Here is a 22,391-nt window from a genome sequence, read left to right on the forward strand (position 1 = left end):
CTGGTGCCATTCCCCTGCAGCTGTTTGCAGTGGTTAATGATAAACCCATGCGTGCCACCCCGCAGCCCCAACCCTGGACACCCCTCCCTTGGCCATGGTGGGGCTGGTCTGGGAACCGGGTCCCCAAAACCGGGTGTCCCCCTGACTTGAGAGCAGCCCAGGAAGGGGCAGAGGGGAGCACACCCCACACCCCCCCCCCCAGGACCCCAAGGGTGACAGAGGACGTGGCACATGGCGGGGGGGGGCGGACAAAAAGCTGAGGGGCTATAAGCTTGGGGATGGGGGGGGCACCCCCAAACCCACCCCTGCACCCCAACAGCACCCTGGGGAGGGGCATTTGGGGCAGGTACACCCCACCCTGGTTGCTCCCCCCTACCCCTGCCCCAAAAGAACCAAACAGCGGAGCCACGCACTGGAAAACATTAATACTTTATGTACGAGAGTCACATTTTCACAGCCTGGAGGGGAGGGAAACTTGCTTTTTTTGGTGTTTCTTGTGCTTTTTTTTTTTTTCCCCTCCTTTTTCCAGAGGGGAAAAAAAAAAAAACAAAACAAAAAACAAACTGGGACACAGCTCTGGCCCCCCCAGGAACCCCCCACCCTGGCAAGTGCAATAAATAACACAAAGAGAAGCAAAAAAGAAACGCATGCCCCCACACACACACTTTGGGGTGGGGGACAGGGACCTGGGTGGAGGTGGACGGAGCTGGAGGGAGATGCTGTCCCCAGAGAAGGAGGGTGGGGAAATCAGAGCCCCCATGGGTGCCTGGGACCCCCCCAGCCCTGAGGGGCTCATCCTGCAGGGAGGAGGCAAGGGGGGGTCTGGGAACAGGCAAGTAGCTTCCAGCGCAGGCAAGTGAAGTCCCTGTCCCCCACTCCCTGAAGTGACAGTGGAGGGTTTGACAACATTGTGTCCGTCATGTCCGTCCCCCCCCCCCAATAAAAAAAAAATTAAAATCCACCTTTTCTCGCATGGTGGCGGGTGGGAAGTGGAAATGCAAAGTGGAAACCACGCACGCACACACACAAAAAAAAAGGCAAAACCCAGGAAGCTGGGCAGGGGACACCCTCCCTGCCCCAGCACTTGGGGATGAGCCATCCCTCTTGGCCACACTGCAGGGGGGGGCCTGTCCCCCCACTCTGCATGAGGCAGGGACCCCCGCTTCATTCAAGCACCCCGAAACGTTGCCAGTAGCATCTTGGAGGAGTGTTTTGTTTTGTTTTTAAACAAGCTGAATACAACCCAACCTGCTCAGGGGGTGTGTGGAGGGGGGGACGACACACAACATAGCCCACCAGGCCAGCAGCCGTAGTGGGGGGGGACAATGAGCAGCGGGCGAGGAGTGTTTGCCAGAAGCCACCTCGGTCAAATACAATCAAAACAAGGCGTTTGCCACGGAGGTAAACTCGAGAGTCCTGGGGCTTCTTGGGATGAGAAGGGGGCAAATGGTACGGGGGGGTGGCAGGGGCGCGCTCCTGGGGAAGCTGGGGGGGCTCGGCGAGCGAGGCACGTGGTCCTGGCGGTGGGGAAAAAGAAAAACAAATGAGAAAAAAAAAAAGAGGTTTGTAGCGATACCGTGACCCCTTCTCCCACGATCAGGGTGCAAGTTGGGGTGGGCCAGGCAGCTCCCCCCGCTCCCGGTGCAGGGGGTCTCACCTTGGGCACAGGCATTTAGCAACTGCACTGCTGCCGGCTCTGCGCCTGGGCTCCCCGGGGCTGCCGCAGCTGGCGAAGGGAGGCGTCTCCGTACTGGATCCCTGAGCCCATCCTCTCCGGGTCAAGCTCACCTGAGTCGGATGGAAAAAGCCCGGGAGGGAAGCAAGGGGAAGGATTAAAACTTCTGCTGGGACCCAAAACCTCCTCATCCCACGGGGACCCAAAACCTCCCTTCCCCACCCTGGAAAAGCCAAATCAGAGCTGCCGTACCCGATTCAATTTTGTTTAATATGGTCCTCGCACATTTTAAGAAGGCTTCTTCCACGTTCTCTCCCGTCAGGGCACTGGTCTCCAGGAACATGAGCTCTGGTTAGTAAGAAAAGGCTCGTTACTTCAACTGTAATTAGCCACGGGATGCCATGGGAGCCAGCGTTTCTCTCCGCATCCCTCACCGTTCTCTTGGGCAAAGCGCGAAGCCTCCAGGAACGTCACCTCCCGGTCAGCATCCAAATCCTTCTTGTTACCGCAGAGGATGATGACGATGTTGGGGCTAGCGAGGGTGCGGGCGTCCGTCAGCCAGTTGGTCAGCGCGTTGTAGGTCTCCCGGCTGGATGGGGGAGGGCAGAAGCAGGAGGGTGGGGTGCCGAGCCCCAGTTTTCCCCAGCACCAAGGGGGTCAGGGCTCCGCGGCCGGGGAACCCACCTGGTGATATCGTACACAAGCAGTGCACCAGCCGCACCCCGGTAGTAGCTTCTAGTCACCGACCTGAGGAGAAAGAGGAGGAGACAGGAGGCACAAACGAGAGAACCAACCCCCCCCCCCCCCCTCCAGTTTGAGATCAGGGGCCCTTCGTGGGCTGTGCTGCCTGGAAGGGAGGAAAAGCTCCACAGGTGACTTGAGCGGGGACAGGACTGGTCCCAAACCAGAGTTATTAGGACCCTCATCTCAAGCAGGCTGCCAATATTCTTATTTAATTGCTGGGTGAGTTCCGGTTCTCCAGCACCCTCGGTTTGCCAAGGAAACCTCTATAAAAGGATCCAGACAGGTTGGATTGATGGGTTGAGGAGATTCAATAAAGCTGAGCACCGGGTCCTGTGCTTGGGTCACAAGAACCCCAGGCTGGAAAAGGATCGGCTGAAGATGGGCCGGCAGTGTGGCCAGGTGGCCAACAGCATCCTGGCATGTATCAGGAATAGCGTGGCCAGCAGGACTAGGGAAGGGATCGTCCCCCTGTGCTCGGCACCTTGACTGCTGTGGTGGCTTTTGGGCCCCGAGAGAGAGATTGAGGTGCTGGCACCCAGTTTCCTTTTGGAAAGGGAGTTTAAAAAAAAAAAAAAAAAAAAAAGGAGAAAAAAGCCCCCCAAAAGCCAGCGGACATTGAAGACAAGTGTTTGTGCACAGCTCTGGCACTACGAGGTGCTTTTTTTTTTTCTTTACCTGAACCTCTCCTGCCCGGCCGTGTCCCAGATCTGCAGCTTCACTGTCTTCCCGCCGACGTTGACAACCTTAGAGCCGAATTCCACCCCAATCGTGTGGTTCGAATCTTGTTTGACTGCAGAAATAAGAGGTGCCCGATGTGCTACTGGCTGGCTACGAAAGAACAATCGGGCTTCCCACCATGCCTGGGATCTCAGCTCCTTGGGCAAATCCCGCCCTGCTCCAGCACGACTTTGCCGCCTGGATTATCCCCCAGCGATGGGAAGCTCGTTACAAGACGATTTTGCAAGCGAGGACCGTGCCAGCATACGTGAAATTAAACCCGCATAGCACTGAGGAGGAGGGGTGCCTGGCATTTCACTTCCAATTAAGCGAGCTCAAAGCCTTCCTCCGCCCTGTTACAAAAGCAAATCGAAGGTTTCAGAAAAGAGAGAGGCAAAGTTTCAGCATTTTGTGGCAAAGCTCTGTTTATCCACCAAAGCGTAAAAGCTCTTTTCCAGCGCTGGGCCTGGCAAGGAAGGGTTGAGGCTCCAGAACACAAAAAAAACAACCCCAGCAAAACAACAAACCCCACTTTTTTTTTTCCACTGGCAAAAGGTCCCGCAAAGAAATATTTCGGCAGTGTTTTCCAGCAGCCTGAGAGACAAATCTGGTTGGGAGAGAGCCGGCGCAGCAGCAATAAAACCCAAAATAAACCAACTTACATTTGTTTTCGATGAATTGATGGAGGAGGCAGGACTTCCCTGTGCCGGCACTCCCTATCACGAGGAACTTGAAGAGGAAATCTGAAGAGGAAGATAAAAAAAAAAAAAAAAAAAAGGTGTTTTTACACTCAAGGTGTGTCAAGCAGCAGCGGGATGGGGGTAATGGCCATGAGGAGCAGCCCCCACAGAGGCGAACGACCTCAGGGAAGCGATTTCACACCTGTCTCCGCTCCCTCCCTTTCAAACACAGCAAAAAACACCCAGAAAAGCCCCCAAGAAGCATTTTTTGCCCTTGATTCGGTGCCCGGCAAAAGCAGGAGGCACTGAAAGGGCCCCAAATCCCCCACGTGTGGAGTGTCACCTCCCAGCATCGGGTCCCCCGTGAACCTTTGTGGCCTGGGAGGAAAGCGGGGGCGCTGTGAAAGGCAACACCCCATGGCCACTTGCCCCATAAGTGCCCTATAGGGGCCTCAAGTGCCCCCCACCTGCCCTGCACCCCTATGCAGAGCCCTGTATGCTCCCTGTATGGCCCCGTCCCACAGAGTTTCAACAGAGCCATACGCTGCAGGGCGCCATATGGAGCCCTATATGCTCCCAATAGGGCCCCCATCCCGCACAGTGCCCCACAGACCCCCTATAGGGCCTCCCAGACTGTCCGTCCTGTCCTACACAGGGCCTCCCAGTCCCCCATAAGGCCCCCATCCCACTCAGAAGCCCAATATGCTCCCTATGGAGTCCCTATATTCCCTATAGGGCCCCACAGACACCCCCCCCCATCCCACACAAGAGCCCCACAGACCCCCTATATAGCCCCCATCCCACACAGGGACCCAATACACTCCCTATGGAAACCCTATATCCCCTACAGGGCCCCACAGACACCCCCCCATCCCACACAGGAACCTTAATACACTCTCTATGGGGCTCCTACATACCCTATAGGGCTTCACAGACACCCCTCATCCCACACAGGGCCCCACAGACCCGCTATATGGCCCCCATCACACACAGAGGCCCAATACTCTCCCTATGGGAACCCTATATCCCCTATAGGGCCCCTCAGACACCCGCTCATCCCACACAGGAGCCTAATACACTCCCTATGGGGCTCCTATATCCCCTATAAGGCCCCACAGACACCCCCTGCATCCCACACAAGGGCCCCACACGCTCTGTATAGGGCCCCCATCCCACACAGGGCCCCACAGACACCCTATAGGACCCTGCAGACCTCCCCCCCATCCCACACAAGAGCCCCACAGACCCACTATAGGCCCCCCAGACACCCCCCTCAGCTCACACAGGGCCCTACACACTCCCTACAGGGCCCCCATCCCACAAAGGACCCCACGGACCACCCCCCCAATCCCACACAGGGGCCCACAGAGCCCCTATAGGCCCCACAGACCCCCTGTAGGGCCTCCACCCCACGCAGGGCCCTACACCCTCCCTATAGGGCCTCTATTCCACATAGGGCCCCCCCCAGCCCTGACATCCCCCTACCAGGCCGGCTGGAGCCCCCCCGGGGTCCCCCCGACCCACCGTAGGTCTCGGACATGGCTGGAGCCGCCGGGCCGGGCCCCGCCGCCACCGGGCCGTACGGAAGGGAGCGGGCACAATATGGCGGCGCCCAGGCGAGCCGCTTCCGGGTTCTGCGCGCCTGCGCGAAGAGGTGGACACCAGCAGAAAGGCGGGGCCAGGCTCCAAGAAAGAAGGCGTGGCGAATACGCGTGGGCGGGGCTAGAGGGGCGCCGGGATCCTCGGTCCTAAACTCCGCCCGGCCCTGAGCCGCTTGGGGGGGCCGTCCACAAAGCCCCCCCAGCGCCTGGAGACCCTCCCCCAACCCCAAATCCCCCCCAGCCCTGGGCCCCCCCCAGTCCTGACCCTGGCCCTAACCCCGACCCCCAACTCCCCCCCTCCAGCCCTGACTCCAGCTCCCCTCCCTAATCCATGCCCCCCCCTCCCTCCCCACCAGCAGCAGAGCAAACAAGCAGTGGGACACAGAGGGGTTTATTTTGGGGGAGGGGCGGGTAAAGAGGCTCCAGGTGCAATGTCTGCAAAGAGACCCTGGGTACAATGCTTAGAGGGGGAAGGGGGGGGGGCAGACCCCCCGGGGGGTTAGCGAGGTGGGGGGGGTGAAGGAAGGGGTGGGGGCAAAGGAAGGGGGGGGGGAAGGGTCGGCCGCCTTGGGGCGAACTTACCTTCGGGGGGGGGGGTGGGACAGGGGAAAAGGGGGGGTAGCAAGGGGGCTGGCGGGGTGTTTTGAAGGGGTGGGAGGGGTTGGGTTTTGGAGGGGGGGGGTCACTTTTTGGCGAAGGAGATCTTCATGGCGTTGTTCTGGGTGATCTTGAAGCCCTGGAGGGCATCGCGGGCAGCCCCTGCCTGCACCTCGTTATCGAACTCAACGAAGGCGATGTCGTGCCGGCCCGGTACCAACCGCACCTCCTTAAAACCAGGGAACCTGGAGGGAGAAAGGTGGGGGGGGGGCACAGGTGTCAACAGGCCCCCCCAGACCCCTCCCCGGGGTCCTGTTTTGCCCCCACCCCGAGAAACTCACTGGTTGAAGAGCATGGAGAGCATCAGCTCGTTGGTCTCCTCAGGCAGGTTGGTGAGGAAGAGGATGTGATTCGGTGGGTTCTCCGATAACTGGGGTGGGGGAAAAAGGGGGTGTCAGCCCCAAAAGGAGGCAGGGGAGCCCCCCCAAAAAGCTCACACACACCCCGCCCCCCATCTCCCTCCTGGTTCGGGACGGTTTTTTAGATGCCGCAGCTCGTTCAGCATCAAACTTTGGGGAGAGGGGGGAGTTGTGCCGGGAATCCCGTTACTCACTGGCTGCGCCGGGGGCATCTGGCCCGGCATCACTTGCTGGGGGGGCATGGCCCCCGGGGGAATACCACCGGGAGTCATGCCAGGTGGGGGGATCATCCCCGGCGGGGGCATATAGGGGGGCTGCCCCGCCATATGGTGCATCATACGGGGAGCCTGGTTCAACGGCGGCATTCCCTGTGGGAAAAAAGAGGGGCTCAGTGCCCATAAAACCCCCCCTCAAACCAAAATGCACTACACAAAAACCCTCCCTCAATTCACCGGGACGGTTCCCTGAACGCCGCCTGCTGCCGCCGCTCCAGTTCCAGCTGCGGTTTTCTTTGCTGCCGGTGTGTCTTGATTTTTGGGTTTTCTTTTTTCTCGTTTCCGGTCGCGTTCGACAAATGTTCCTTTCATTTTGGCAATGATATCCGAATCCGTCTTGGCGTACTGGATCCGCTATGGGGAAAAAAGCAAGGGGTGAGTGGGAACAGATTTGGGGGGGCTCCACGAGGATTTGGGGGGGCTCTATGAGGATTTGGGGGGACTCCACAAGAATTTGGGATAGCTCCATGGTGATTTTGGGTGCTCCACAGGGATTTGGGAGGGCTCTGTGAGGACGTGGAGGCACTCCACAAGGATGCGGAGGAGCTCCACAAGGATTTTGGGGGCTCCATGGGGATTTGGGGGACTCTATGAGGATTTGGGATAGCTCCATGAGGATTTGGAGGGGCTCCACAGAGATGTGGAGCGGCTCCATGGGGATTTTGGAGGCTCTATGAGGATTTGGGGGTCACCATGGGGATGTGGAGGTGCTCCACAAGGATTTGGGTGTCTCCACAGGGATCTGGAGGGCTCCATAGTGATATGGAGGGGCTCTATGAAGATTTAGGATGGCTCCATGGGGATTTGGGGCAGCTTCATGGGGATTTGAAGGGCTCTGTGGTGACTGGCGGTGCTCCACGTGGATCTGGGGGGGGGTCCACAAGGATTTGAGGTGGCTCTATGAGGATTTTGGTGGGGGGGGCTCACCATGGGTTTGTCGTAGAAGGGGAAGCCCTGCATGGAGCGCAGGGCATTGGTGGCACTGCTGATCTCCTTGAAGATGACGAAGGCCTGACCCCTCATCTTCAAACTGCGCGACACGAGGATATCCAGGATTTGACCGAATTGCGAAAAAATCGCATAGAGGGATTTTTTCAACTCTGGGGAGAAAAAAAAGAAGGAGGAGGAGGAGGGTGAGCCGGCAGGAAGGCAAGACCCCCCCCCCTCACCCCGCCCCCCCCCCTTACCATCCTTCTTAATCTTCTCATTCAGGTTGTTGATGTAAATGGTGTGGTTGGGGCGCGGATCCTGCACTGCCATATCGGGCCCCCCCCAGCCTGCGGGGAGACATGGGGGGGCTGGAGGGGAGGCTGAGGGGGGGCTGGCCCCCCCTCCCCTTAAGCCCCCAACCCCCACGGGCTACTCGGGGAAGGAGGACACCCCCTCCCCCCCCCGTAGGAAAGCGGCCCCAGGGATGGGCAAAAGCTGTGTGGGGAGGTTGGGGAATGCCCCAGGCCCTCCCAGTGAGGAAGGGGTTACCCCCCCCGGTAAAAAAAGGGTTAATTACCCCCCCGGTAAAAAAAGGGTTAATTCCCCCCCCCCTCAGCCCCGGGGTCGCTCCACCCGGGTCCTCCCACCCCGTGGGGACATCGTGTCCGTGTCGGAGCCCTCACACCCCACTTGGACCCCCTCAGAACCCCCCGGAGCCCCTCCGGGCCCAGCGCGGCCCCTCACCGCCCGCCACCGCCTCAGCCGCGTGCACCGCCTCTAACCAGCCAATAGCCGCGCGGCAACGCCTCTCCCGCCCGCCCACCGCCGTCTCCTCCAATCAGAGCGAGGCGGGTACCTGGGGCGCTGGCCAATCACAACGAGGGCGGCCTAGCCGGCGGGCGGGAGGGGAAGCCTTTGACCTCTGACCTCGCGTTTCCGTCCCGCTGCCCTTTGACCTTCGTATGGCCCAGGTTCCGCCGCCGCCGCCGCCCCCCGCGCCGCCGCCGCCCCCCCCGCCGGGCCGGGTCCTACGGGACGCGCTGGAACGGGCCGGGGCCGCCTTGGGGGACGACGGCGGCGTCCGGGAGCTGCTGCGGCGGCGCCGGGAGAGGTGGGGGCCGGGGAGGGCCGGGGAGGGGGGGGGGTGTCTTGGGCCCGGCCTGCACCGGGGCGGGGGGGGTCCCGAGGGGGTCTTGGGTCCAGCCTGAACCAGGAGGGGTCCCGGGGGGGGTCCTGGGCCCACCTTGAACAGGGGGGAGTCTTGGGTCTGGCCTGAACCGCGGGGGAAGCTCGGGGGGGGGGGGTCCCGGGCCCACCCTGAACTGCGGGGGGGGTCCCGGCTGGGGGTCTTGGGCCCACCTTGAACTGGGGGGGGGTCTTAGGTCCGCCCTTAACCGGGGGGGGGGTCCTGGGCCCACCGTGAACTGGAGGGGGGTCTTGGATCCACCCTGAACCGAGGGGGGTGTCCTGGGTCTGGCCTGCATGGGGAGGGGGGGATCCTCTGGGGGGGGGTGTCCTGGGCCTGGTCTGAACTGCAGGGGGGTCCCGGGGGGGGTCCTGGGCCTCCCTTGAACCACAGGGGTTCTTGGGTCTGGCCTTAACCTGGGGGGGGTGTCCTGGGTCTGGCCTGCACGGGGAGGGGGGGATCCTCTGGGGGGGGGTGTCCTGGGCCTGGTCTGAACTGCAGGGGGGTCCCGGGGGGGGTCCTGGGCCTCCCTTGAACCACAGGGGTTCTTGGGTCTGGCCTTAACCTGGGGGGGGTGTCCTGGGTCTGGCCTGCACAGGGAGAGGGGGGTCTGGGGGGGTTCTGGGCCCATCCTGAACTGAGGGGGGGGTCCTGGGTCCAGCCTGAACTGGGGGGGGGGGGCGAGGGTGTCCTGGGTCTTGCCTGACCCGGGGTGCGGGGTGGGTAGACCTTACTGATTGGGGTGGGGGGCAGGTGTAGCTGGAGGATTCCCCCCTTCTATGGGTGGCGGGGGGGAGGGGCTCACTGGGGCATCCCCACGACTTGGGGGGGGGCCCCCCATCCTGCCTCAGCTTCCCAGGGGCATCCCCTGCCCCCCCTAAACCTCCCCCCCCTCCCCCAGCCTCAGCAGCCCCCTGAAATGGCTCCTCTTCCACCGCCCGGCACCGCCCCTCATCCAAGACGGACCCCAGTAAGTGGTTTTTTTTTTACTGGGGGGGGACACACAATATGGGGGTGTTGGACCCTCCCCAACCTGTGGCCCCCGCCCCCCCCAAAGGTGCGGGCTGGTGGCCCTATGGATGGCGGCGTCGCTGCTTGCCCCCACCCACGGTGTGGGGCTGGAGGAGCTGGTGGGGACGGCGCGGGAACGCGGCTTCACTGCCCGGGGCGAGATGTTCTCAGGTACGGTGAGATGAGGGGACACACACACCCTTTTTTGGGGTGGGGTGGGGGGTTCTAGCCCCCCCCCCTCTAATTTTGTCCCCGCAGCGGCTGACATGGCGGTGCTGGCTGAGGAGCTTTTCCCTTGTCATGCCGAGTTACTTTCGGGGGGTTTGGAAGGGTCCAACCGGCCTCGGATCTTGCGTCACCTCCTTGGGGGGCTCCCCCTCCTCGTGCCGTATCCTGCTGTCTGTTCTTTTGGGGGGGGACCCCAATTCACCCCGATATCCCCCCTAAGCCCCCCCTTAACGTCACCCCAGCTACGACGAGGACAGTAACCACGAACCTTGCTGCCGTCGTGGCCACAAAGCCCACTGGGCTGTGCTGACGGGTAAGGGGGGGGATGGAAAGGCTACTGCACCCCCCCAGGTGTGTGTGCGGGTCCCATTTGCAGCAGGAGGGGCACCCCAAGTGTGACATTCCCCCCCCCGTGTCCGTCCCCCCCCCAAGGTGTTTTGCTAGGCATCCGCAGCGAGGTATTGAGCCCGAGCTACCGGCAAGATCCCGAAATCCCCAATCTCTTCCATCCCCCCTCGTCGTGGTTTGAGGGGGATGGAACGATATTGGGGGGGGGCGAAGAATTATTTTGGGGGGGGACACAACCGATAGAGGGGGTTTTGGTGTTGGCGCAGCAGGGGAAGAGCCCCCGTTGTCAACTTTGGGAGTTGGGGGGGCTTCATGGCAGCAACGTGCAGCTGAAGGAGCTGAGCCCCCATCGGGAGAACGACGGCCATCATTACGTCCTCCCCCCGGGGGGGCTGGAGGTTGGCCTGAGAGGAAGGGTCGTGCTGCTGCACCCCCGGATTGAAGGGGGGGGCACACAGCCCCCCCCTCAATAAATAGGGCTGGTTGAAGGAAAGGTGGGGGGGGACACACGACTGGTGTTGGTTGTGCTGTTTCGAGGGGGTTTTAGGGGTGGGGGTTTCCCCTTGTGCGGGGGCGGGGGGGATCTGGGGGTTGGGGGGATCTGGGGGGGTTCAGAGTGGTGAGGGGAGGCGAGGGGGTGGTTAAGGGGGGGTGTGGGGGGGTCCTTGGTGTTGGTTGTGCTGTTTTGGGGGGAGTTTAGGGTGGGAGTTTCCCCTCCTGGGGGAGGGATCTGGAGTTTGGGGGGGTCCTGGAGGAGTTTGGGTGGTGGCGTGGTTGAGGGAGTGCGGGGGGGTCTTTGGTGTTGGTTGTGCTGTTTTGAAGGGGTTTTGGGGAGGTGTTAGGGTGGGGGTTCCCCCTCCTGGGGGAGGTTCTGGGGGGTCCCGGGGTGGGAATGTTCAAGGGGGTGGGGGTGGGTGCCCAGTTTCGGTTGTGCTGTCTTGAGGGGGTCCTGGGGGTTTTAGGCGTGGGGGTCCCCCCTCCTGGGGGGTCTCTCTGGGGGTTGGGGGGGTCACCGGGGGGGGGGACCTCGGGACAAGGGACACGGGGGGGGGGGAGGGGGAGGGGGAGGAGGGGGAGGAGGAGGAGGAGGAGGAGGAGGAGGAGGAGGAGGAGGAGGAGGAGGAGGAGGAGGAGGAGTAGTGTCCTGGGACGCATGCGCAGTGGGGTGCTGTGGGAGTGGCGCTTCCGCGCACGCGCGCTTCCGGTATGGGTGGGGCCCCGCAATGTCGCTCTCCTCTCCCATTGGTGGGAGGTGGGGAGGGCGGAGCCGCAAACCCGGAAGCGTCGGGATGGCGCGGAGAGGACCGAACGTGAACGGAGCTGACCGGCCTGGGCACCCTGGTGCCCTTTGACCCCTGACCCCTCCCCTCCGCTCCTCCTAAACCCCTTCCCTATGGCGGCGATCCGCCCCAAAACCCCTCCCGTCACCCTGCGGGGGCTGCACCGGGACGGGGCCTTACGGAGCCTCACGGCTGAGGAGGCCCGGCGGGCGCGGGAGGCCCGGGGCCGCCCGGACCCCTCCCGGGAGAAGGTGAGTGGGGGGGGGGGGGAACACGGCCTCGGGGGACCCCCGGGACCGGCCCTCCACCTCCTTGTGTGTGCCCCCAGCTCAGCGAGAGGGCCCGGGAGCGGCGGGTGCCCGTTTCCCGCCTCGGACGGCTGGCCAGCTTCGGAGGTACGGGGGGGACACGACACGGGCAGGTGGCCCCCGGCTCGCCCACCCCGCCCTGGGTCAGGGCTGGGAGCGGGGGGGGGGCGTGGGAGGTCGACCCGTCGGCAGCCAGGGTCGGGGGGGAGGAGGAGGAGGAGTCAGAGGGGAGAGGAGGGGGGGAGAGGGGTCGGGGGGGGGCGAGAGGAAGAGAATGGAGGGGTCTCGGGGGGAGGAGGCGGGGGGGTCTTGAGGAGAGTGGGAGGTCTGGGGGGGGGAGGAGGAAGAGGAGGGGGCGCCTCAGGGCAGGGGAAGGAAGAGGAGAAGGATAAGGGTAGTCTAGGGGGGGAGGAGGAGGAGGGGGGGAGGTGTCTTCCACAGGGGGTGGGCTTGGGAATATGGGGGGGACAGCCTGAGGGGGGTCCTCTCTGGTGTGTGTGTGTGTCCCAGGACTGGCAGTGGGTCTCGGCGTGGGGGCCCTGGCCCAGGTGGCGCGGGCGAGGCTGAACGGCGAGGGTAAGCCCCGGGGTGAGTACGGGGTTGGGGGGGGGGTCACCCCAAATCATCCCACACACACACAATTTTGGGGAGGGGGAAGCTTCACCTAGCTTGTGTACACCCCCCCCCCCAGCTACTGGCTCCCCGCTGGACTCCAGCCCCCTCCTCTCAGAAGCCAATGCCGAGCGGATCGTGGCCACGCTCTGCCGGGTGCGAGGAGCCGCCCTCAAGCTGGGGCAGATGCTCAGCATCCAAGGTGGGTACCCCCCCAACTCTGGACACCCCCCCAAGGAGCACTGAGACACCCCCGTCCCGGTCACCCCCGGGGAGTAGAGCAGCCTTGGGGTGACTGGGTTGGGGGTGGGCAGTTGGGGGTTTCAGGGTGCTGGGGGTGTGTGGGGTCCCAGGGATGAGTTGGGGGGAGGTCCTACTGCTGTGGGGTGGGAGGGCCCCAGGCATGGGGTGGGGGTGTCCCACGGCTTTGGGTTGGGGTGAGGGGGGTCCTGGGGATGGAGTGGAGGAGTCCCATGGTTCTGAGGTGGGGTGGTCCCATGGCTTTGGGGTGGGGTGGGGAGGTCATCGGGATGGGGTGCATGGGTCTCACGGCTCTGGAGTGGGGTGGGGGGGATTCCAGGGGTGGTGTGTGGCGGTCCCACAGCTTTGGGCTTGGGTGTGGGGGTCCCAGCTCCCCAACACTTCCCCCCCCGCCAGACGCCAGCTTCCTCAGCCCGCAGCTGCAGCGGATCTTCGAGCGCGTCCGGCAAAGCGCTGACTTCATGCCGCGCTGGCAGACCACTGTGAGCAACTTTTGGGGGAGCGTGGGGCCCTGGGATTTGGGGGGGGGGCAAGCAGGGGAAGCAGGATCTGGGGGTGTCAGCTGAGCCACCCCCTTGTCCCACATCCCACAGCAAGTGCTGGCGGAGGAGCTGGGCCCCGGCTGGCGGGAGAAAATGTCAGCTTTTGAGGAGATGCCTTTTGCTGCTGCCTCCATTGGGCAGGTGCATCTTGGGGTGCTGCGGGATGGCACCGAAGTGGCCGTGAAGATCCAGGTGAGCCCCGGGGAGGGTGGATTTTGGGGGACTGAGGGTGCGCCAATACTTATATTCCCCCCACCTTTGTTTTTCCACAGTATCCTGGCATCGCCCGGAGCATCCGCAGCGATGTCGACAATCTCCTCTCTCTGCTCAAGATGAGCATGGTGCTGCCGGAGGGTGAGCTGGACCCCAATTCCCCTGGGAGAGATGGGAGGGGGGGGCAGAACACCCCCAAATTCTTCGTGGGGGGGTCCTCCAAGTCCTTTTTTTTTTTTCTCTCTGCAGGCCTCTTTGCTGATAAATCCCTGGAGGTCTTGCAGAGAGAGCTGGAGTGGGAATGCGACTACCGCCGGGAAGCTGATTGCGCCCGCACCTTCAGGTAGGGTAGGGGGGCTTTGTGGGGGAGCATAAGGGGGGTTTTGGGGCGGGGGTCCCCATGCCTGCCTCACACCCTGCCCCCCCCATCCAGGAAACTTTTACGGGACGACCCCTTTTTCTCTGTGCCGCGGGTCGTGGACGAGCTGACGGCATCCCGTGTCCTTTCCATGGAGCTGGGGAGTGGTGTCCCCCTCGACCAGTGCCGGAATCTCCCCCAGGACCTGCGAGACCAGGTGAGTCAGCCCTAGATTTTTTTTTTTCTGGGAGGTGGGAAAGCCCTTTGTGCGCACCCCCCAGCTCCCCTAACCCTTCTGTCCCCTCCTCCAGATCTGCGCCAACCTCCTGCGCCTTTGCCTGCGGGAACTTTTCGAATTTCGCTTCATGCAGACGGATCCAAACTGGGCAAATTTTCTTTACGACGCTGACCGGCACAGGGTGAGCATTTGTGGGGGGGACACGACACACTGTGGAGATCCCCGTGCCCAAAAATGAGCCCCTTACTCCCAATGGGACACCTGAGCACCCATATCCCCCCACCGCACCTCTCCAGGTGACTCTGTTGGATTTTGGGGCGAGCCGCTCTTTCGACAAGGAGTTCACGGATCACTATATCGAGGTACGGGGTGGTAGTGGGGTTTGTCTACTCTGCGGGCCCCAGCCCCCCCCCCCCCCCCTAAAATCTCCATGCTGTGCCCCCCCTCCTTCTCCATCCCCAGGTGATCCGGGCTGCGGCCGATGGTGACCGGGCCAAGGTGCTACAGAAATCCCGAGACCTCAAATTCCTGACGGGCTTCGAAACCAAGGTGAGGGTCTCAGGGAGCAGGTGCCCCCCCCTCCCCCCAACCCACTCCCAAGAATCTTTTTGGGGGTGCCCCCTCCCTTACCCATCCATCCCCCCCTATTGTAGGCATTCGAAGCGGCCCACGTGGATGCGGTGATGATCCTGGGCGAAGCCTTTTCGGGGGGGCAACCTTTTGATTTTGGGGGGCAGGGGACGGCCCGGCGGGTGCAGGCGTTGCTCCCCGTTATGTTACGGTATCGCCTGACCCCCCCTCCCGAACAAACATATTCCCTCCACCGCAAAATGGCGGGCGCCTTCCTGGCCTGCGCCCGCCTAGGGGGTCGTGTCCTCTGCCGCGACCTCTTCGAGGAACGTTATGCCCGCTACTGGGACCCCTCCCCAAATCCGGCGGACCCCCCACAAATCGGGGAGACCCCTCTCTAATCGGGGGGACCCCCCTCCCAAACCAGTAGACCCCCACACCGTGAGGCTGCTTCCCCCCTGCCCCCCCCCAATAAAGTTAATTCACCCCCAAATGGGTGCTGGGAGTGGGTGATGTGCCTCCCCTGGGGGGGTGGGGGGTTTGGGGCTGGGGGTGGGGTTGCTCTGGGGTTGGGGGGGCGTTAGTTTTGGGGAGGGGGGGTCCGGGTTTATGGGAGGGGGACGGCTGCTTGCGAGGGGACCACGTGGAGGAGGGCGGGGACAGCAGGGAGCGCGGGGAGTGTGTGCCTGATTTGCATATTCATGACCCCGCCAGCCAATGGCTGTCGGGGCCGCGCTGGTCTCGCCCCGCGCAGGTCCGACGGGGGCGGTGTGGTGGGGGAGGTGGTCATTTGCATATTTATGAGCGGGCGGGGCGGGAGCAGAGCGGGCGGGGTTATCGGTAGGGCTGGGAGAAGGGAGGGCGGTGCTTCGTTTGCATATGCATGAGGAGGGCGGGGGAGCGGCGGGCGCTTGCGTGCAGCCCTCTAGCCACAGCCCCGGAGCCGAACGGGGGCCGAGCGGAGCCGAGCGGAGCCGAACGCGTTCGGCCGCAGCCGAACGGGGGCCGAAGGGGGCCGAGCCCCGGGCGCGGCGGCGGGTAAGGCGGCGCCCCCGGGGGGGGACGACACGGACACGGAGGGGGGACCCCGGGGTGCAGGGGGGGCAACCGGGGCCGGTGGGTCCCGTCCGTGCCCCCAACCCCCGCCATGGCCTCCGCCCGGTCCGTGCCCCGTCAGCGCAGGACCCCTGGGGCTGGGGTGGGGGGGACACGACACATACAGGCGAGACCCCCGGTTCTGGGGTGTCCCGGGGGAGGAGACACGCGTGGGGTCCCGTGGTGGTGGTGGTGGGGCACACAAGCGTGGTAGCCTCTCCGGGGCTTCCTGGTGCTGGGGAGGGGGGGTGTCAGGTCCACCTTTGCAACCCCCTGCCCCCCGATGTCCCCAGTCACCCTGCCCGCCATACTGACCCTCACCCCCCCACAATGTCCCCAGCCTCTGCAGGGGCACAGCCCCCCCCCCCCCCCCCCCAGGACCCCATGTCCCCTTCCAGCCATGGTGTTCCCTCCTGATGTCCCTGCTCCCCTCCTCCAATGTCCCCAACCTCTGCAGGGGGGGGCTAAGTATAACCGGGGGGGGACGACACACAGCAGCATCCCGGTTCAGTCTGGAGATGCTGAGATCAAAGTGAGGGGGCCAGGACCTCCCCTCCCCCCAAAAAAAACCCATCTGTGGGGGAGCCAGCCCTGAGGAAGGGTCTCCCATGGGCTTTTGGGGGGGCGGGGAGGGGTGTCTTCACCCCTGTGTTGTCCCGTCGTCCCCTCCCTCTTTCAGGCCTGGGGGGGTCAGCGATGAACAAGCTGCGGCAGAGCCTGCGTCGGAAGAAGCCGGCCTACGTGCCGGAGGCGGCGCGGCCGCACCAGTGGCAGGCGGACGAGGAGGCCGTGCGGCGCGGGAAGTGCAGCTTTCCCGTGCGGGTGAGCGGGAGCAGGGATAACCCCCCCCCAACACAAACACCCCTGCCCTGAATGCCAGGACGTGGCAGGGGGCAGGGGGGGAGGCGGTTTGGGGTAGTCCTGTGGGGTCTTTCTGTGTCGGCTGGCATTGAGGCTTTGGGACAGGGATACGCGATGCTCTGAGGTCAGGGATACAGGATACGGTGCAAGGGATGCGCTGGGGTGAGGGATACGGGACGCTCCAGTGCAAGGGATGCAGGATGGTCCAGGACGCAGATACGGGATGCTGCGGGGTCAGGGATACAGGATACAAGATGCTCCAGAGCGGGGGATGCTCCAGGATGGGGATGGGGGATGGTCTACGGTCAGGGATACAGGATACGGGATGCTCTGGGGCAGGGGATGCTCTGGGGTGAGGGATATGGGATGCTCTGGGGTGGGGGTGTGGGATGCTGTGGGATCGGGGGTACAGGGTATGTGATACTCTGGTGGAAGGAATGCTCCGGGGCGAGGGACGTGGGATACTCTTGTGCAAGGGATGCAGGATGCTCTGGGTTGGGGATGTGGGATGCTCCAGGGTAAGGGATACAGGATGCTGTGTGGCATGGGATGCTCCAAGGCAGTGTTATGGGATGATGTGGGATCAGGGATGCAGGATGCTCTGGTGCAAGGGATAAGGGATGCTCTGGGGTCAGGGATACAGGATGCTCCAGAGCAGGGGATGCTCTGGGGTGAGGGATATGCAATACTCTGGTGCAACGGATGCAGGATGCTCCAGTGGAAAGGATATGGGATGCTCCAGGGTCAGGGATACAGGATGCAGGATGCTCCAGCGCAAGGGATGCTCTGGGATGGGGATGTATGATGCTCTAGGGTCAGGGATATGGGACGCTCCGGAGCAGGGGATGCTCTGGTGCAAGGAATGCGGGATGCTCTAGTGCAAGGGATACGGGATGCTCTGAGGTGGGGTTCTGGGATGCTCTGGGGTCAGGGATACAGGATGCTTCGGAGACAGGGATATAGGATGTAGAATGCTCCAAGGCAGGGGATAGGGGATGCTGCGGTGCAAGGGATGCTGGTGGGGATGTGGGATGCTCCAGGGCAGGGCTACAGGATGCTTTAGGCTCAGCGATACAGGATACAGGATGCTCCAGAGTAGGGGATGCTGTGGTGCAAGGTATATGGGATCCTCTTGGGTGGGGATACAGGACACTCTGGAGCAAGGGATACTCCGATGCAAGGGATGCAGGATGCTCCAGTGCAACTGATGCAGGATGCTCTGGGGTCAGAGATACAGGATGCTCTGGGGTCAGAGATACAGGATGCTCTGGGGTCAGAGATACAGGAGGCTCTGGAACAGGGGATGCTCATGTGCGAGGGATAAGGGTTGCTCTGGGGTGGGGATGTGGGATGCTCTGGGGTCAGGGATACAGGATACGGGATACTCTGGTGCAAGGGATGCAGGATGCTCCAGGGTGGGGATGTGGGATGCTGCAGGGCAGGGATATGGGAAGATCCAGTGTAAGGGACAGGGGATGCTCCAGAGCAGGGAATGCTCCAGGGTGAGGGATATGGAATGCTCTGGGGTGGGGATGCAGGATGCTTCAGTGGAAAGGATATGGGATGCTCTGGAACAGAGAATGCTCTGGGGCAAGGGATATAGGATACTCTAGTCTGAGGGATGCGGAATGCTCCGGGGCAGGGGATGCGGGATGCTCAAGTGTCAGGGATGTGGGATGCTCAGGTGGAAAGGATATGGGATGCTCAAGGCTCAGGGGTATGGGATATAGGATACTCCGGGGTCAGGGATGCGGATTGCTCTGGGTCTGGGATATGGGATGCTCCGGGTTCAGGGATACGGGATGCTCCAGCCTGGGTGGCACAGGGATGTTTTGGGGGTGTCCCCCCCTGACAGGTGTGCCCCCCCACAGTACCTGGGACACGCGGAGGTAGACGAGTCACGGGGGATGCACGTCTGTGAGGAGGCAGTGAAGAAGCTCAAAGCGGTGAGCGCTTCCCCTCCCCCACCCTGGGGCGGTGGTCCCTCCTGGGGGCCCTCGACACCCCCCCCCCTCTTTCTGACTCCCCCATTCCTCACAGAGTGGCCGGAAAGCGGTGAAGTCGGTGCTGTGGGTGTCGGCGGACGGGCTCCGCGTGGTGGACGATAAGACTAAGGTGAGTGGGTGCTCGGGGTGTCCCCGGTCAGGGTCGGGGGGTCCTGGGTGACACCCCCTCGCTTTCCCCCTTTACCCCCCCCGCCCGCCAGGACCTCCTTGTCGACCAGACCATCGAGAAGGTCTCGTTCTGTGCCCCCGACCGCAACTTCGACAAAGCCTTTTCCTACATTTGCCGGGACGGCACCACGCGCCGCTGGATCTGCCACTGCTTCCTGGCCCTCAAGGACTCTGTGGGTACCGGGCTGGGATATGGGAGAATCCGGGGTCATGGATATGGGGTGTTGCGGGGTTGGGGATATGGGATGCTCCAGGTTTAGGGATACGGGATGCTCTGGGGTCGGGGATATGGGATGCTCTGGGGTCAGGGATTTAGGAGGGTCCGGGGTTATGGATACGGGATGCTTCAGGTTTGGGGATATGGGATGCTCTGGGTTTAGAGATAAGGGATGCTCCAGGGCTGAGGATAGGGGATGCTCCAGGGTCGGGGATAGGGGATGCTCTGTGCTCAGGGATACAAGAGGCTGCAGGGTCAGGTATATGGGATGCTGCTGGTTTAGGGATATAGGATGCTCTGGGCTCAGGGGTACAGGATGCTCAGGGACAGATGTACGGGATACTCAGGGATTTGGGAGGTTCTGGGGTCAGGGATATGGGATGCTGCAGGTCAGGGATACAAGAGGCTGCAGGGTTGAGAATAAGGGATGTTCTGGGATTGGGCATACGGGATGCTCCAGGTTTAGGGATACAGGATGCTCCGGAGTCAGGGGTATGGGATGCTCCGGGGTCAGGGATATGGGATGCTCCAGGTTTAGGGATACAGGATGCTCCGGGACGATGTATGGGATGCTCCGGGGTCAGGGATACAAGAGGCTGCAGGGTTGAGGATATGGGATGCTCTGGGACGAAGGTAAGGGATGCTCTGGGGTTGGGGATACAGGATGCTCAGGACTAGGGATACAGGATGCTCCGTGGTCAAGGATATTGGAGGCTCTGGGGCTGGGGATATGGGATGTTCCAGGTTTGGGGATACGGGATGCTCTGTTTTTAGGGATACGGGATGTTCCAGCATGGGGGTACAGGATGCTGTGGCATCAGGGATACGGGATGCTCCAGGCTTAGGGATACGGGACACCCCCCCCCCCAACTGCTTATAGGAGGGGGCTGCTGGTGTCACCCTGACGTCCCCCATGTGTTGTCGTCGTCCCCCCCCCGTACAGGGCGAGCGGCTGAGCCACGCTGTGGGCTGCGCCTTCGCCGCCTGCCTGGAACGCAAACAACGGCGGGAGAAGGAATGCGGCCTCACCGCCGCCTTTGACACCTCCCGCCCCCCCGTCACCCGTGAGGGCTCCTTCCGCGCCCCCGACAAAAAACGGGGTGAGCACCCTCGGGGGGGTGGTTAAAGGTGGTGTGTGGGTGGCGGGATGGTTATAACAACCCCTAACCCTTGCTTTTCCCCCCCACCCCGCAGATGAGATCCCCCCCGCCGAACCCCCCATCCCGCCGCAGCCCGGTAGCACCTCACCGGTACAGGCGATGGCGGCGTCACCCATGGATGGGGGGGTCGGGGTCGGGGGGGGGTCTCAATGCGCCATCCCCCGTCGTCACGCTCCCCTGGAACAGTTGGTACGGCAAGGTTCATTCCGCGGTTTTCCCAACCTCAGCCGGCAAAATTCTCCTTTTAAACGGCAACTTTCGCTCCGGCTCAACGAGCTGCCCTCCACCCTCCAGCGCCGAGACGGCGGCCAGGCTCAAGGCCCCGGTGAGGGGCTTTTGGGGGGGAAAAACTTAATTTTTAGGGGGGGGGGGGGAAGCATCATTTGGCTTTATGTGTGTTGTGTGTGTCCCCCGCCCCTGCTCTATTTTTGTAGGGTCAGAGGCGGAGGTGAGCCCCCCCGGGGTCGGCGATGGGATCAACGACCTTTGCAGTCAGATCGACGCTTCCTTCGCCTGCCCCCCCCCACCCCCCAATATCGGGGACCCCAACGGCACCCCCACTCCCCCGGCCGAGGCGGGGGGCCTTACAGGTAAACCCCCCCTCCCCCAATATATTGTGCTCCCTGCTTATTTGAGGGCTTCCTGTACCCCCCCCCCCCCAGCCCTTCATCCCTCCTCTTCCTCCCCGCAGGCCCAGCAGCGTGGGCAGAGGGGGGGGCTCCGGGCCCCCCCCGCCATCGCCGGACCCCCTCGGAGGCCGAGCGGTGGCTGGAGGAGGTCTCCAAGGCGGCCATGGCACAGCAGCAAGGAGGGGGGGGCACCGGGCCCCCTGCCCCCCCCCACCCTTTGGGTTATGAGGGGGCCCCCCCCGCTGTTTTCATGCCCCCAACTCCCATCCCGGGGGGGCTTTACCCCTCCGCCGTACCCGTGGTGGGCATCACCCCCTCCCAAATGGTGGCCAACATCTTCTGCGCTGCTGCCGCACCACCCAAAACGAACCCCCCCTTCGCCCCCCCGGGGGTCCTAACCCCCCCCCGCCCCCTCGGCCCCCCCGAAACTACCCCGGACCCTTTTGAGGTGCAATGGGCGGCTTTGGGGGCCAAGCCGCCCCCCCCGCCACCCCCCAACCCCTTTGCTGGGGACCTCCAGAAAACGTTTGAGATTGAGCTGTGAGGGGGGGGGACACCCCCCTTTCCTGAATTGGGGGGGAGGGGTGTCCCAATTCCCCCCACCCCCACCCTGAGTCTGGGGGTCCCCAGTGCTCCCAGCTGCAGGCTTGGGGGGGTCCCAGTACCCCTGTGGAAGGCTGGAGCGGGGGCTGTCCCCATTCTCCCCCCCCCGAGGTTGGTGGGATCCCAGGTGAGGCTGGGGGGGGTCCCCACTGCCCCCCCACCTCCTTGGGGGGGTGTAGATGGGGGGGCGGCCTCTCTGCTGCCATCAAGACCCCCCTCCCCAGAGCCCTGGGGGGGTCAGCCCCCCTGATGGGGTGGGAGGGGAATAGACACCCCCCCCCCCCCCCCCAGATTCTCTTCTGTTGTGTGGTTTTTTTTATTCTTAACTTAAACTGAGGAGATTTTTGTATTTTTATCTAATTTAATATAATATATATAAAAATACCGTCCCCCGGGGAAGGGGGGGGCAGCCTCTCACTGCCGGGGGGTCCGTGGCCGAGCAGCCCCCCCCCCCCCTTAACCCTTGCGAGGCCGTCGTGCGAGGCGCGCGAGGTGTCTGCAAGTCGGCGTGCAAGGCGTGCGGGGGCCCTGGTGCCAAGCGTGCAGGACCCTCGTGCGAAGCCCTCGTGCGAGGCGTTCGGAATTTTAATTTTTTAAATTTTTTCCCCACCACCACCACCACCCCCCCCGCCCTGTTTTTTTGTACCGAGGAGCGGAGGAGGGGCCGGGGCCGTCGCACACGCGTGTGCACACCCCTGCACACCTATAGATATAAAATACAGAGCTCTCTATATAGAATCTGCATTTCTCGCCTTATCTTGCATAAGGAACTGGAGCACCGGCCGTTGCCATGGCAACCGGCGGGAACCCGGCCGCCTCTTAAAGGGGCCGCTGTGCAGGAGCCCCCCCCCGCCCCCCC

The 22,391-nt window shown here is 62.9% G+C and overlaps 5 protein-coding genes across 6 annotated transcripts; 3 read left to right on the top strand and 2 right to left on the bottom strand.

The window, feature by feature from the left end:
- Positions 1–413: 413 nt before the first annotated feature.
- Positions 414–5,602, bottom strand: RAB4B (RAB4B, member RAS oncogene family). Its single transcript, XM_075020280.1, has 8 exons — positions 5,341–5,602; positions 3,799–3,879; positions 3,095–3,209; positions 2,360–2,422; positions 2,110–2,264; positions 1,928–2,023; positions 1,658–1,788; positions 414–1,517 (listed from the first exon to the last, which is right to left on the bottom strand). Exons 1-7 carry the CDS (start codon positions 5,354–5,356, stop codon positions 1,673–1,675), a joined length of 642 nt encoding a protein of 213 aa, XP_074876381.1. The 5' UTR covers positions 5,357–5,602; the 3' UTR covers positions 414–1,517; positions 1,658–1,672.
- A 337-nt stretch (positions 5,603–5,939) lies between these two features.
- SNRPA (small nuclear ribonucleoprotein polypeptide A) lies at positions 5,940–8,433 on the bottom strand. The gene is made up of 7 exons (XM_075020133.1): positions 8,383–8,433; positions 7,896–7,985; positions 7,636–7,808; positions 6,886–7,062; positions 6,628–6,801; positions 6,356–6,444; positions 5,940–6,259 (listed from the first exon to the last, which is right to left on the bottom strand). Exons 2-7 carry the CDS (start codon positions 7,966–7,968, stop codon positions 6,100–6,102), a joined length of 846 nt encoding a protein of 281 aa, XP_074876234.1. The 5' UTR covers positions 7,969–7,985; positions 8,383–8,433; the 3' UTR covers positions 5,940–6,099.
- An 89-nt stretch (positions 8,434–8,522) lies between these two features.
- Positions 8,523–10,960, top strand: ACTMAP (actin maturation protease). Its single transcript, XM_075020131.1, has 6 exons — positions 8,523–8,749; positions 9,726–9,794; positions 9,882–10,006; positions 10,094–10,223; positions 10,306–10,376; positions 10,496–10,960. The coding sequence occupies exons 1-6, from the start codon at positions 8,601–8,603 to the stop codon at positions 10,882–10,884; spliced, it is 933 nt and encodes a 310-aa protein (XP_074876232.1). The 5' UTR covers positions 8,523–8,600; the 3' UTR covers positions 10,885–10,960.
- A 559-nt stretch (positions 10,961–11,519) lies between these two features.
- On the top strand, positions 11,520–15,308 carry COQ8B (coenzyme Q8B). The gene is made up of 13 exons (XM_075020130.1): positions 11,520–11,942; positions 12,020–12,086; positions 12,510–12,587; positions 12,691–12,813; positions 13,269–13,354; positions 13,466–13,606; positions 13,687–13,768; positions 13,877–13,970; positions 14,061–14,202; positions 14,297–14,404; positions 14,520–14,585; positions 14,686–14,772; positions 14,877–15,308. The coding sequence occupies exons 1-13, from the start codon at positions 11,805–11,807 to the stop codon at positions 15,192–15,194; spliced, it is 1,530 nt and encodes a 509-aa protein (XP_074876231.1). The 5' UTR covers positions 11,520–11,804; the 3' UTR covers positions 15,195–15,308.
- Positions 15,309–15,429: 121 nt separating this feature from the next.
- On the top strand, positions 15,430–22,255 carry NUMBL (NUMB like endocytic adaptor protein). Of its 2 annotated transcripts, XM_075020499.1 has the most exons (9): positions 15,430–15,831; positions 16,568–16,710; positions 18,621–18,695; positions 18,790–18,864; positions 18,956–19,096; positions 20,084–20,240; positions 20,335–20,625; positions 20,735–20,890; positions 20,992–22,255. In XM_075020499.1, the coding sequence occupies exons 2-9, from the start codon at positions 16,585–16,587 to the stop codon at positions 21,471–21,473; spliced, it is 1,503 nt and encodes a 500-aa protein (XP_074876600.1). In that variant the 5' UTR covers positions 15,430–15,831; positions 16,568–16,584; the 3' UTR covers positions 21,474–22,255. The 2 variants fall into 2 exon arrangements, with proteins under 2 accessions (XP_074876600.1, XP_074876599.1); XM_075020498.1 differs by lacking the exon at positions 15,430–15,831 and having other exon boundaries at positions 15,883–16,710.
- Positions 22,256–22,391: the final 136 nt, after the last annotated feature.

Source organism: Buteo buteo, chromosome Z (assembly GCF_964188355.1).
Source record: "Buteo buteo chromosome Z, bButBut1.hap1.1, whole genome shotgun sequence".
Classification (NCBI taxonomy): Eukaryota; Metazoa; Chordata; class Aves; order Accipitriformes; family Accipitridae; genus Buteo; species Buteo buteo.

Excerpts from the sequence above, each read along its gene's own strand:
- SNRPA (XM_075020133.1), bottom strand. The coding sequence starts at position 7,968 with ATGGCAGTGCAGGATCCGCGCCCCAACCACACCATTTACATCAACAAC. Across the intron at positions 6,445-6,627 it reads AGATGCCCCCGGCGCAGCCA|TTATCGGAGAACCCACCGAA; the intron begins GTGAGTAACGGG and ends CCCCCACCCCAG. Across the intron at positions 6,260-6,355 it reads CTCTCCATGCTCTTCAACCA|GTTCCCTGGTTTTAAGGAGG; the intron begins GTGAGTTTCTCG and ends TTCTCCCTCCAG.
- COQ8B (XM_075020130.1), top strand. The coding sequence starts at position 11,805 with ATGGCGGCGATCCGCCCCAAAACCCCTCCCGTCACCCTGCGGGGGCTG. Across the intron at positions 11,943-12,019 it reads CGGACCCCTCCCGGGAGAAG|CTCAGCGAGAGGGCCCGGGA; the intron begins GTGAGTGGGGGG and ends GTGTGCCCCCAG. Across the intron at positions 12,814-13,268 it reads GCAGATGCTCAGCATCCAAG|ACGCCAGCTTCCTCAGCCCG; the intron begins GTGGGTACCCCC and ends CCCCCCCGCCAG.
- ACTMAP (XM_075020131.1), top strand. The coding sequence starts at position 8,601 with ATGGCCCAGGTTCCGCCGCCGCCGCCGCCCCCCGCGCCGCCGCCGCCC. Across the intron at positions 8,750-9,725 it reads CTGCGGCGGCGCCGGGAGAG|CCTCAGCAGCCCCCTGAAAT; the intron begins GTGGGGGCCGGG and ends CCCCTCCCCCAG. Across the intron at positions 9,795-9,881 it reads CTCATCCAAGACGGACCCCA|GTGCGGGCTGGTGGCCCTAT; the intron begins GTAAGTGGTTTT and ends CCCCCCCCAAAG.
- NUMBL (XM_075020499.1), top strand. The coding sequence starts at position 16,585 with ATGAACAAGCTGCGGCAGAGCCTGCGTCGGAAGAAGCCGGCCTACGTG. Across the intron at positions 16,711-18,620 it reads AGTGCAGCTTTCCCGTGCGG|TACCTGGGACACGCGGAGGT; the intron begins GTGAGCGGGAGC and ends GCCCCCCCACAG. Across the intron at positions 20,891-20,991 it reads CGAGGCGGGGGGCCTTACAG|GCCCAGCAGCGTGGGCAGAG; the intron begins GTAAACCCCCCC and ends TCCTCCCCGCAG.
- RAB4B (XM_075020280.1), bottom strand. Across the intron at positions 2,423-3,094 it reads GCCGGGCAGGAGAGGTTCAG|GTCGGTGACTAGAAGCTACT; the intron begins GTAAAGAAAAAA and ends CTTTCTCCTCAG. Across the intron at positions 2,265-2,359 it reads CTTGTGTACGATATCACCAG|CCGGGAGACCTACAACGCGC; the intron begins GTGGGTTCCCCG and ends TCCCCCATCCAG.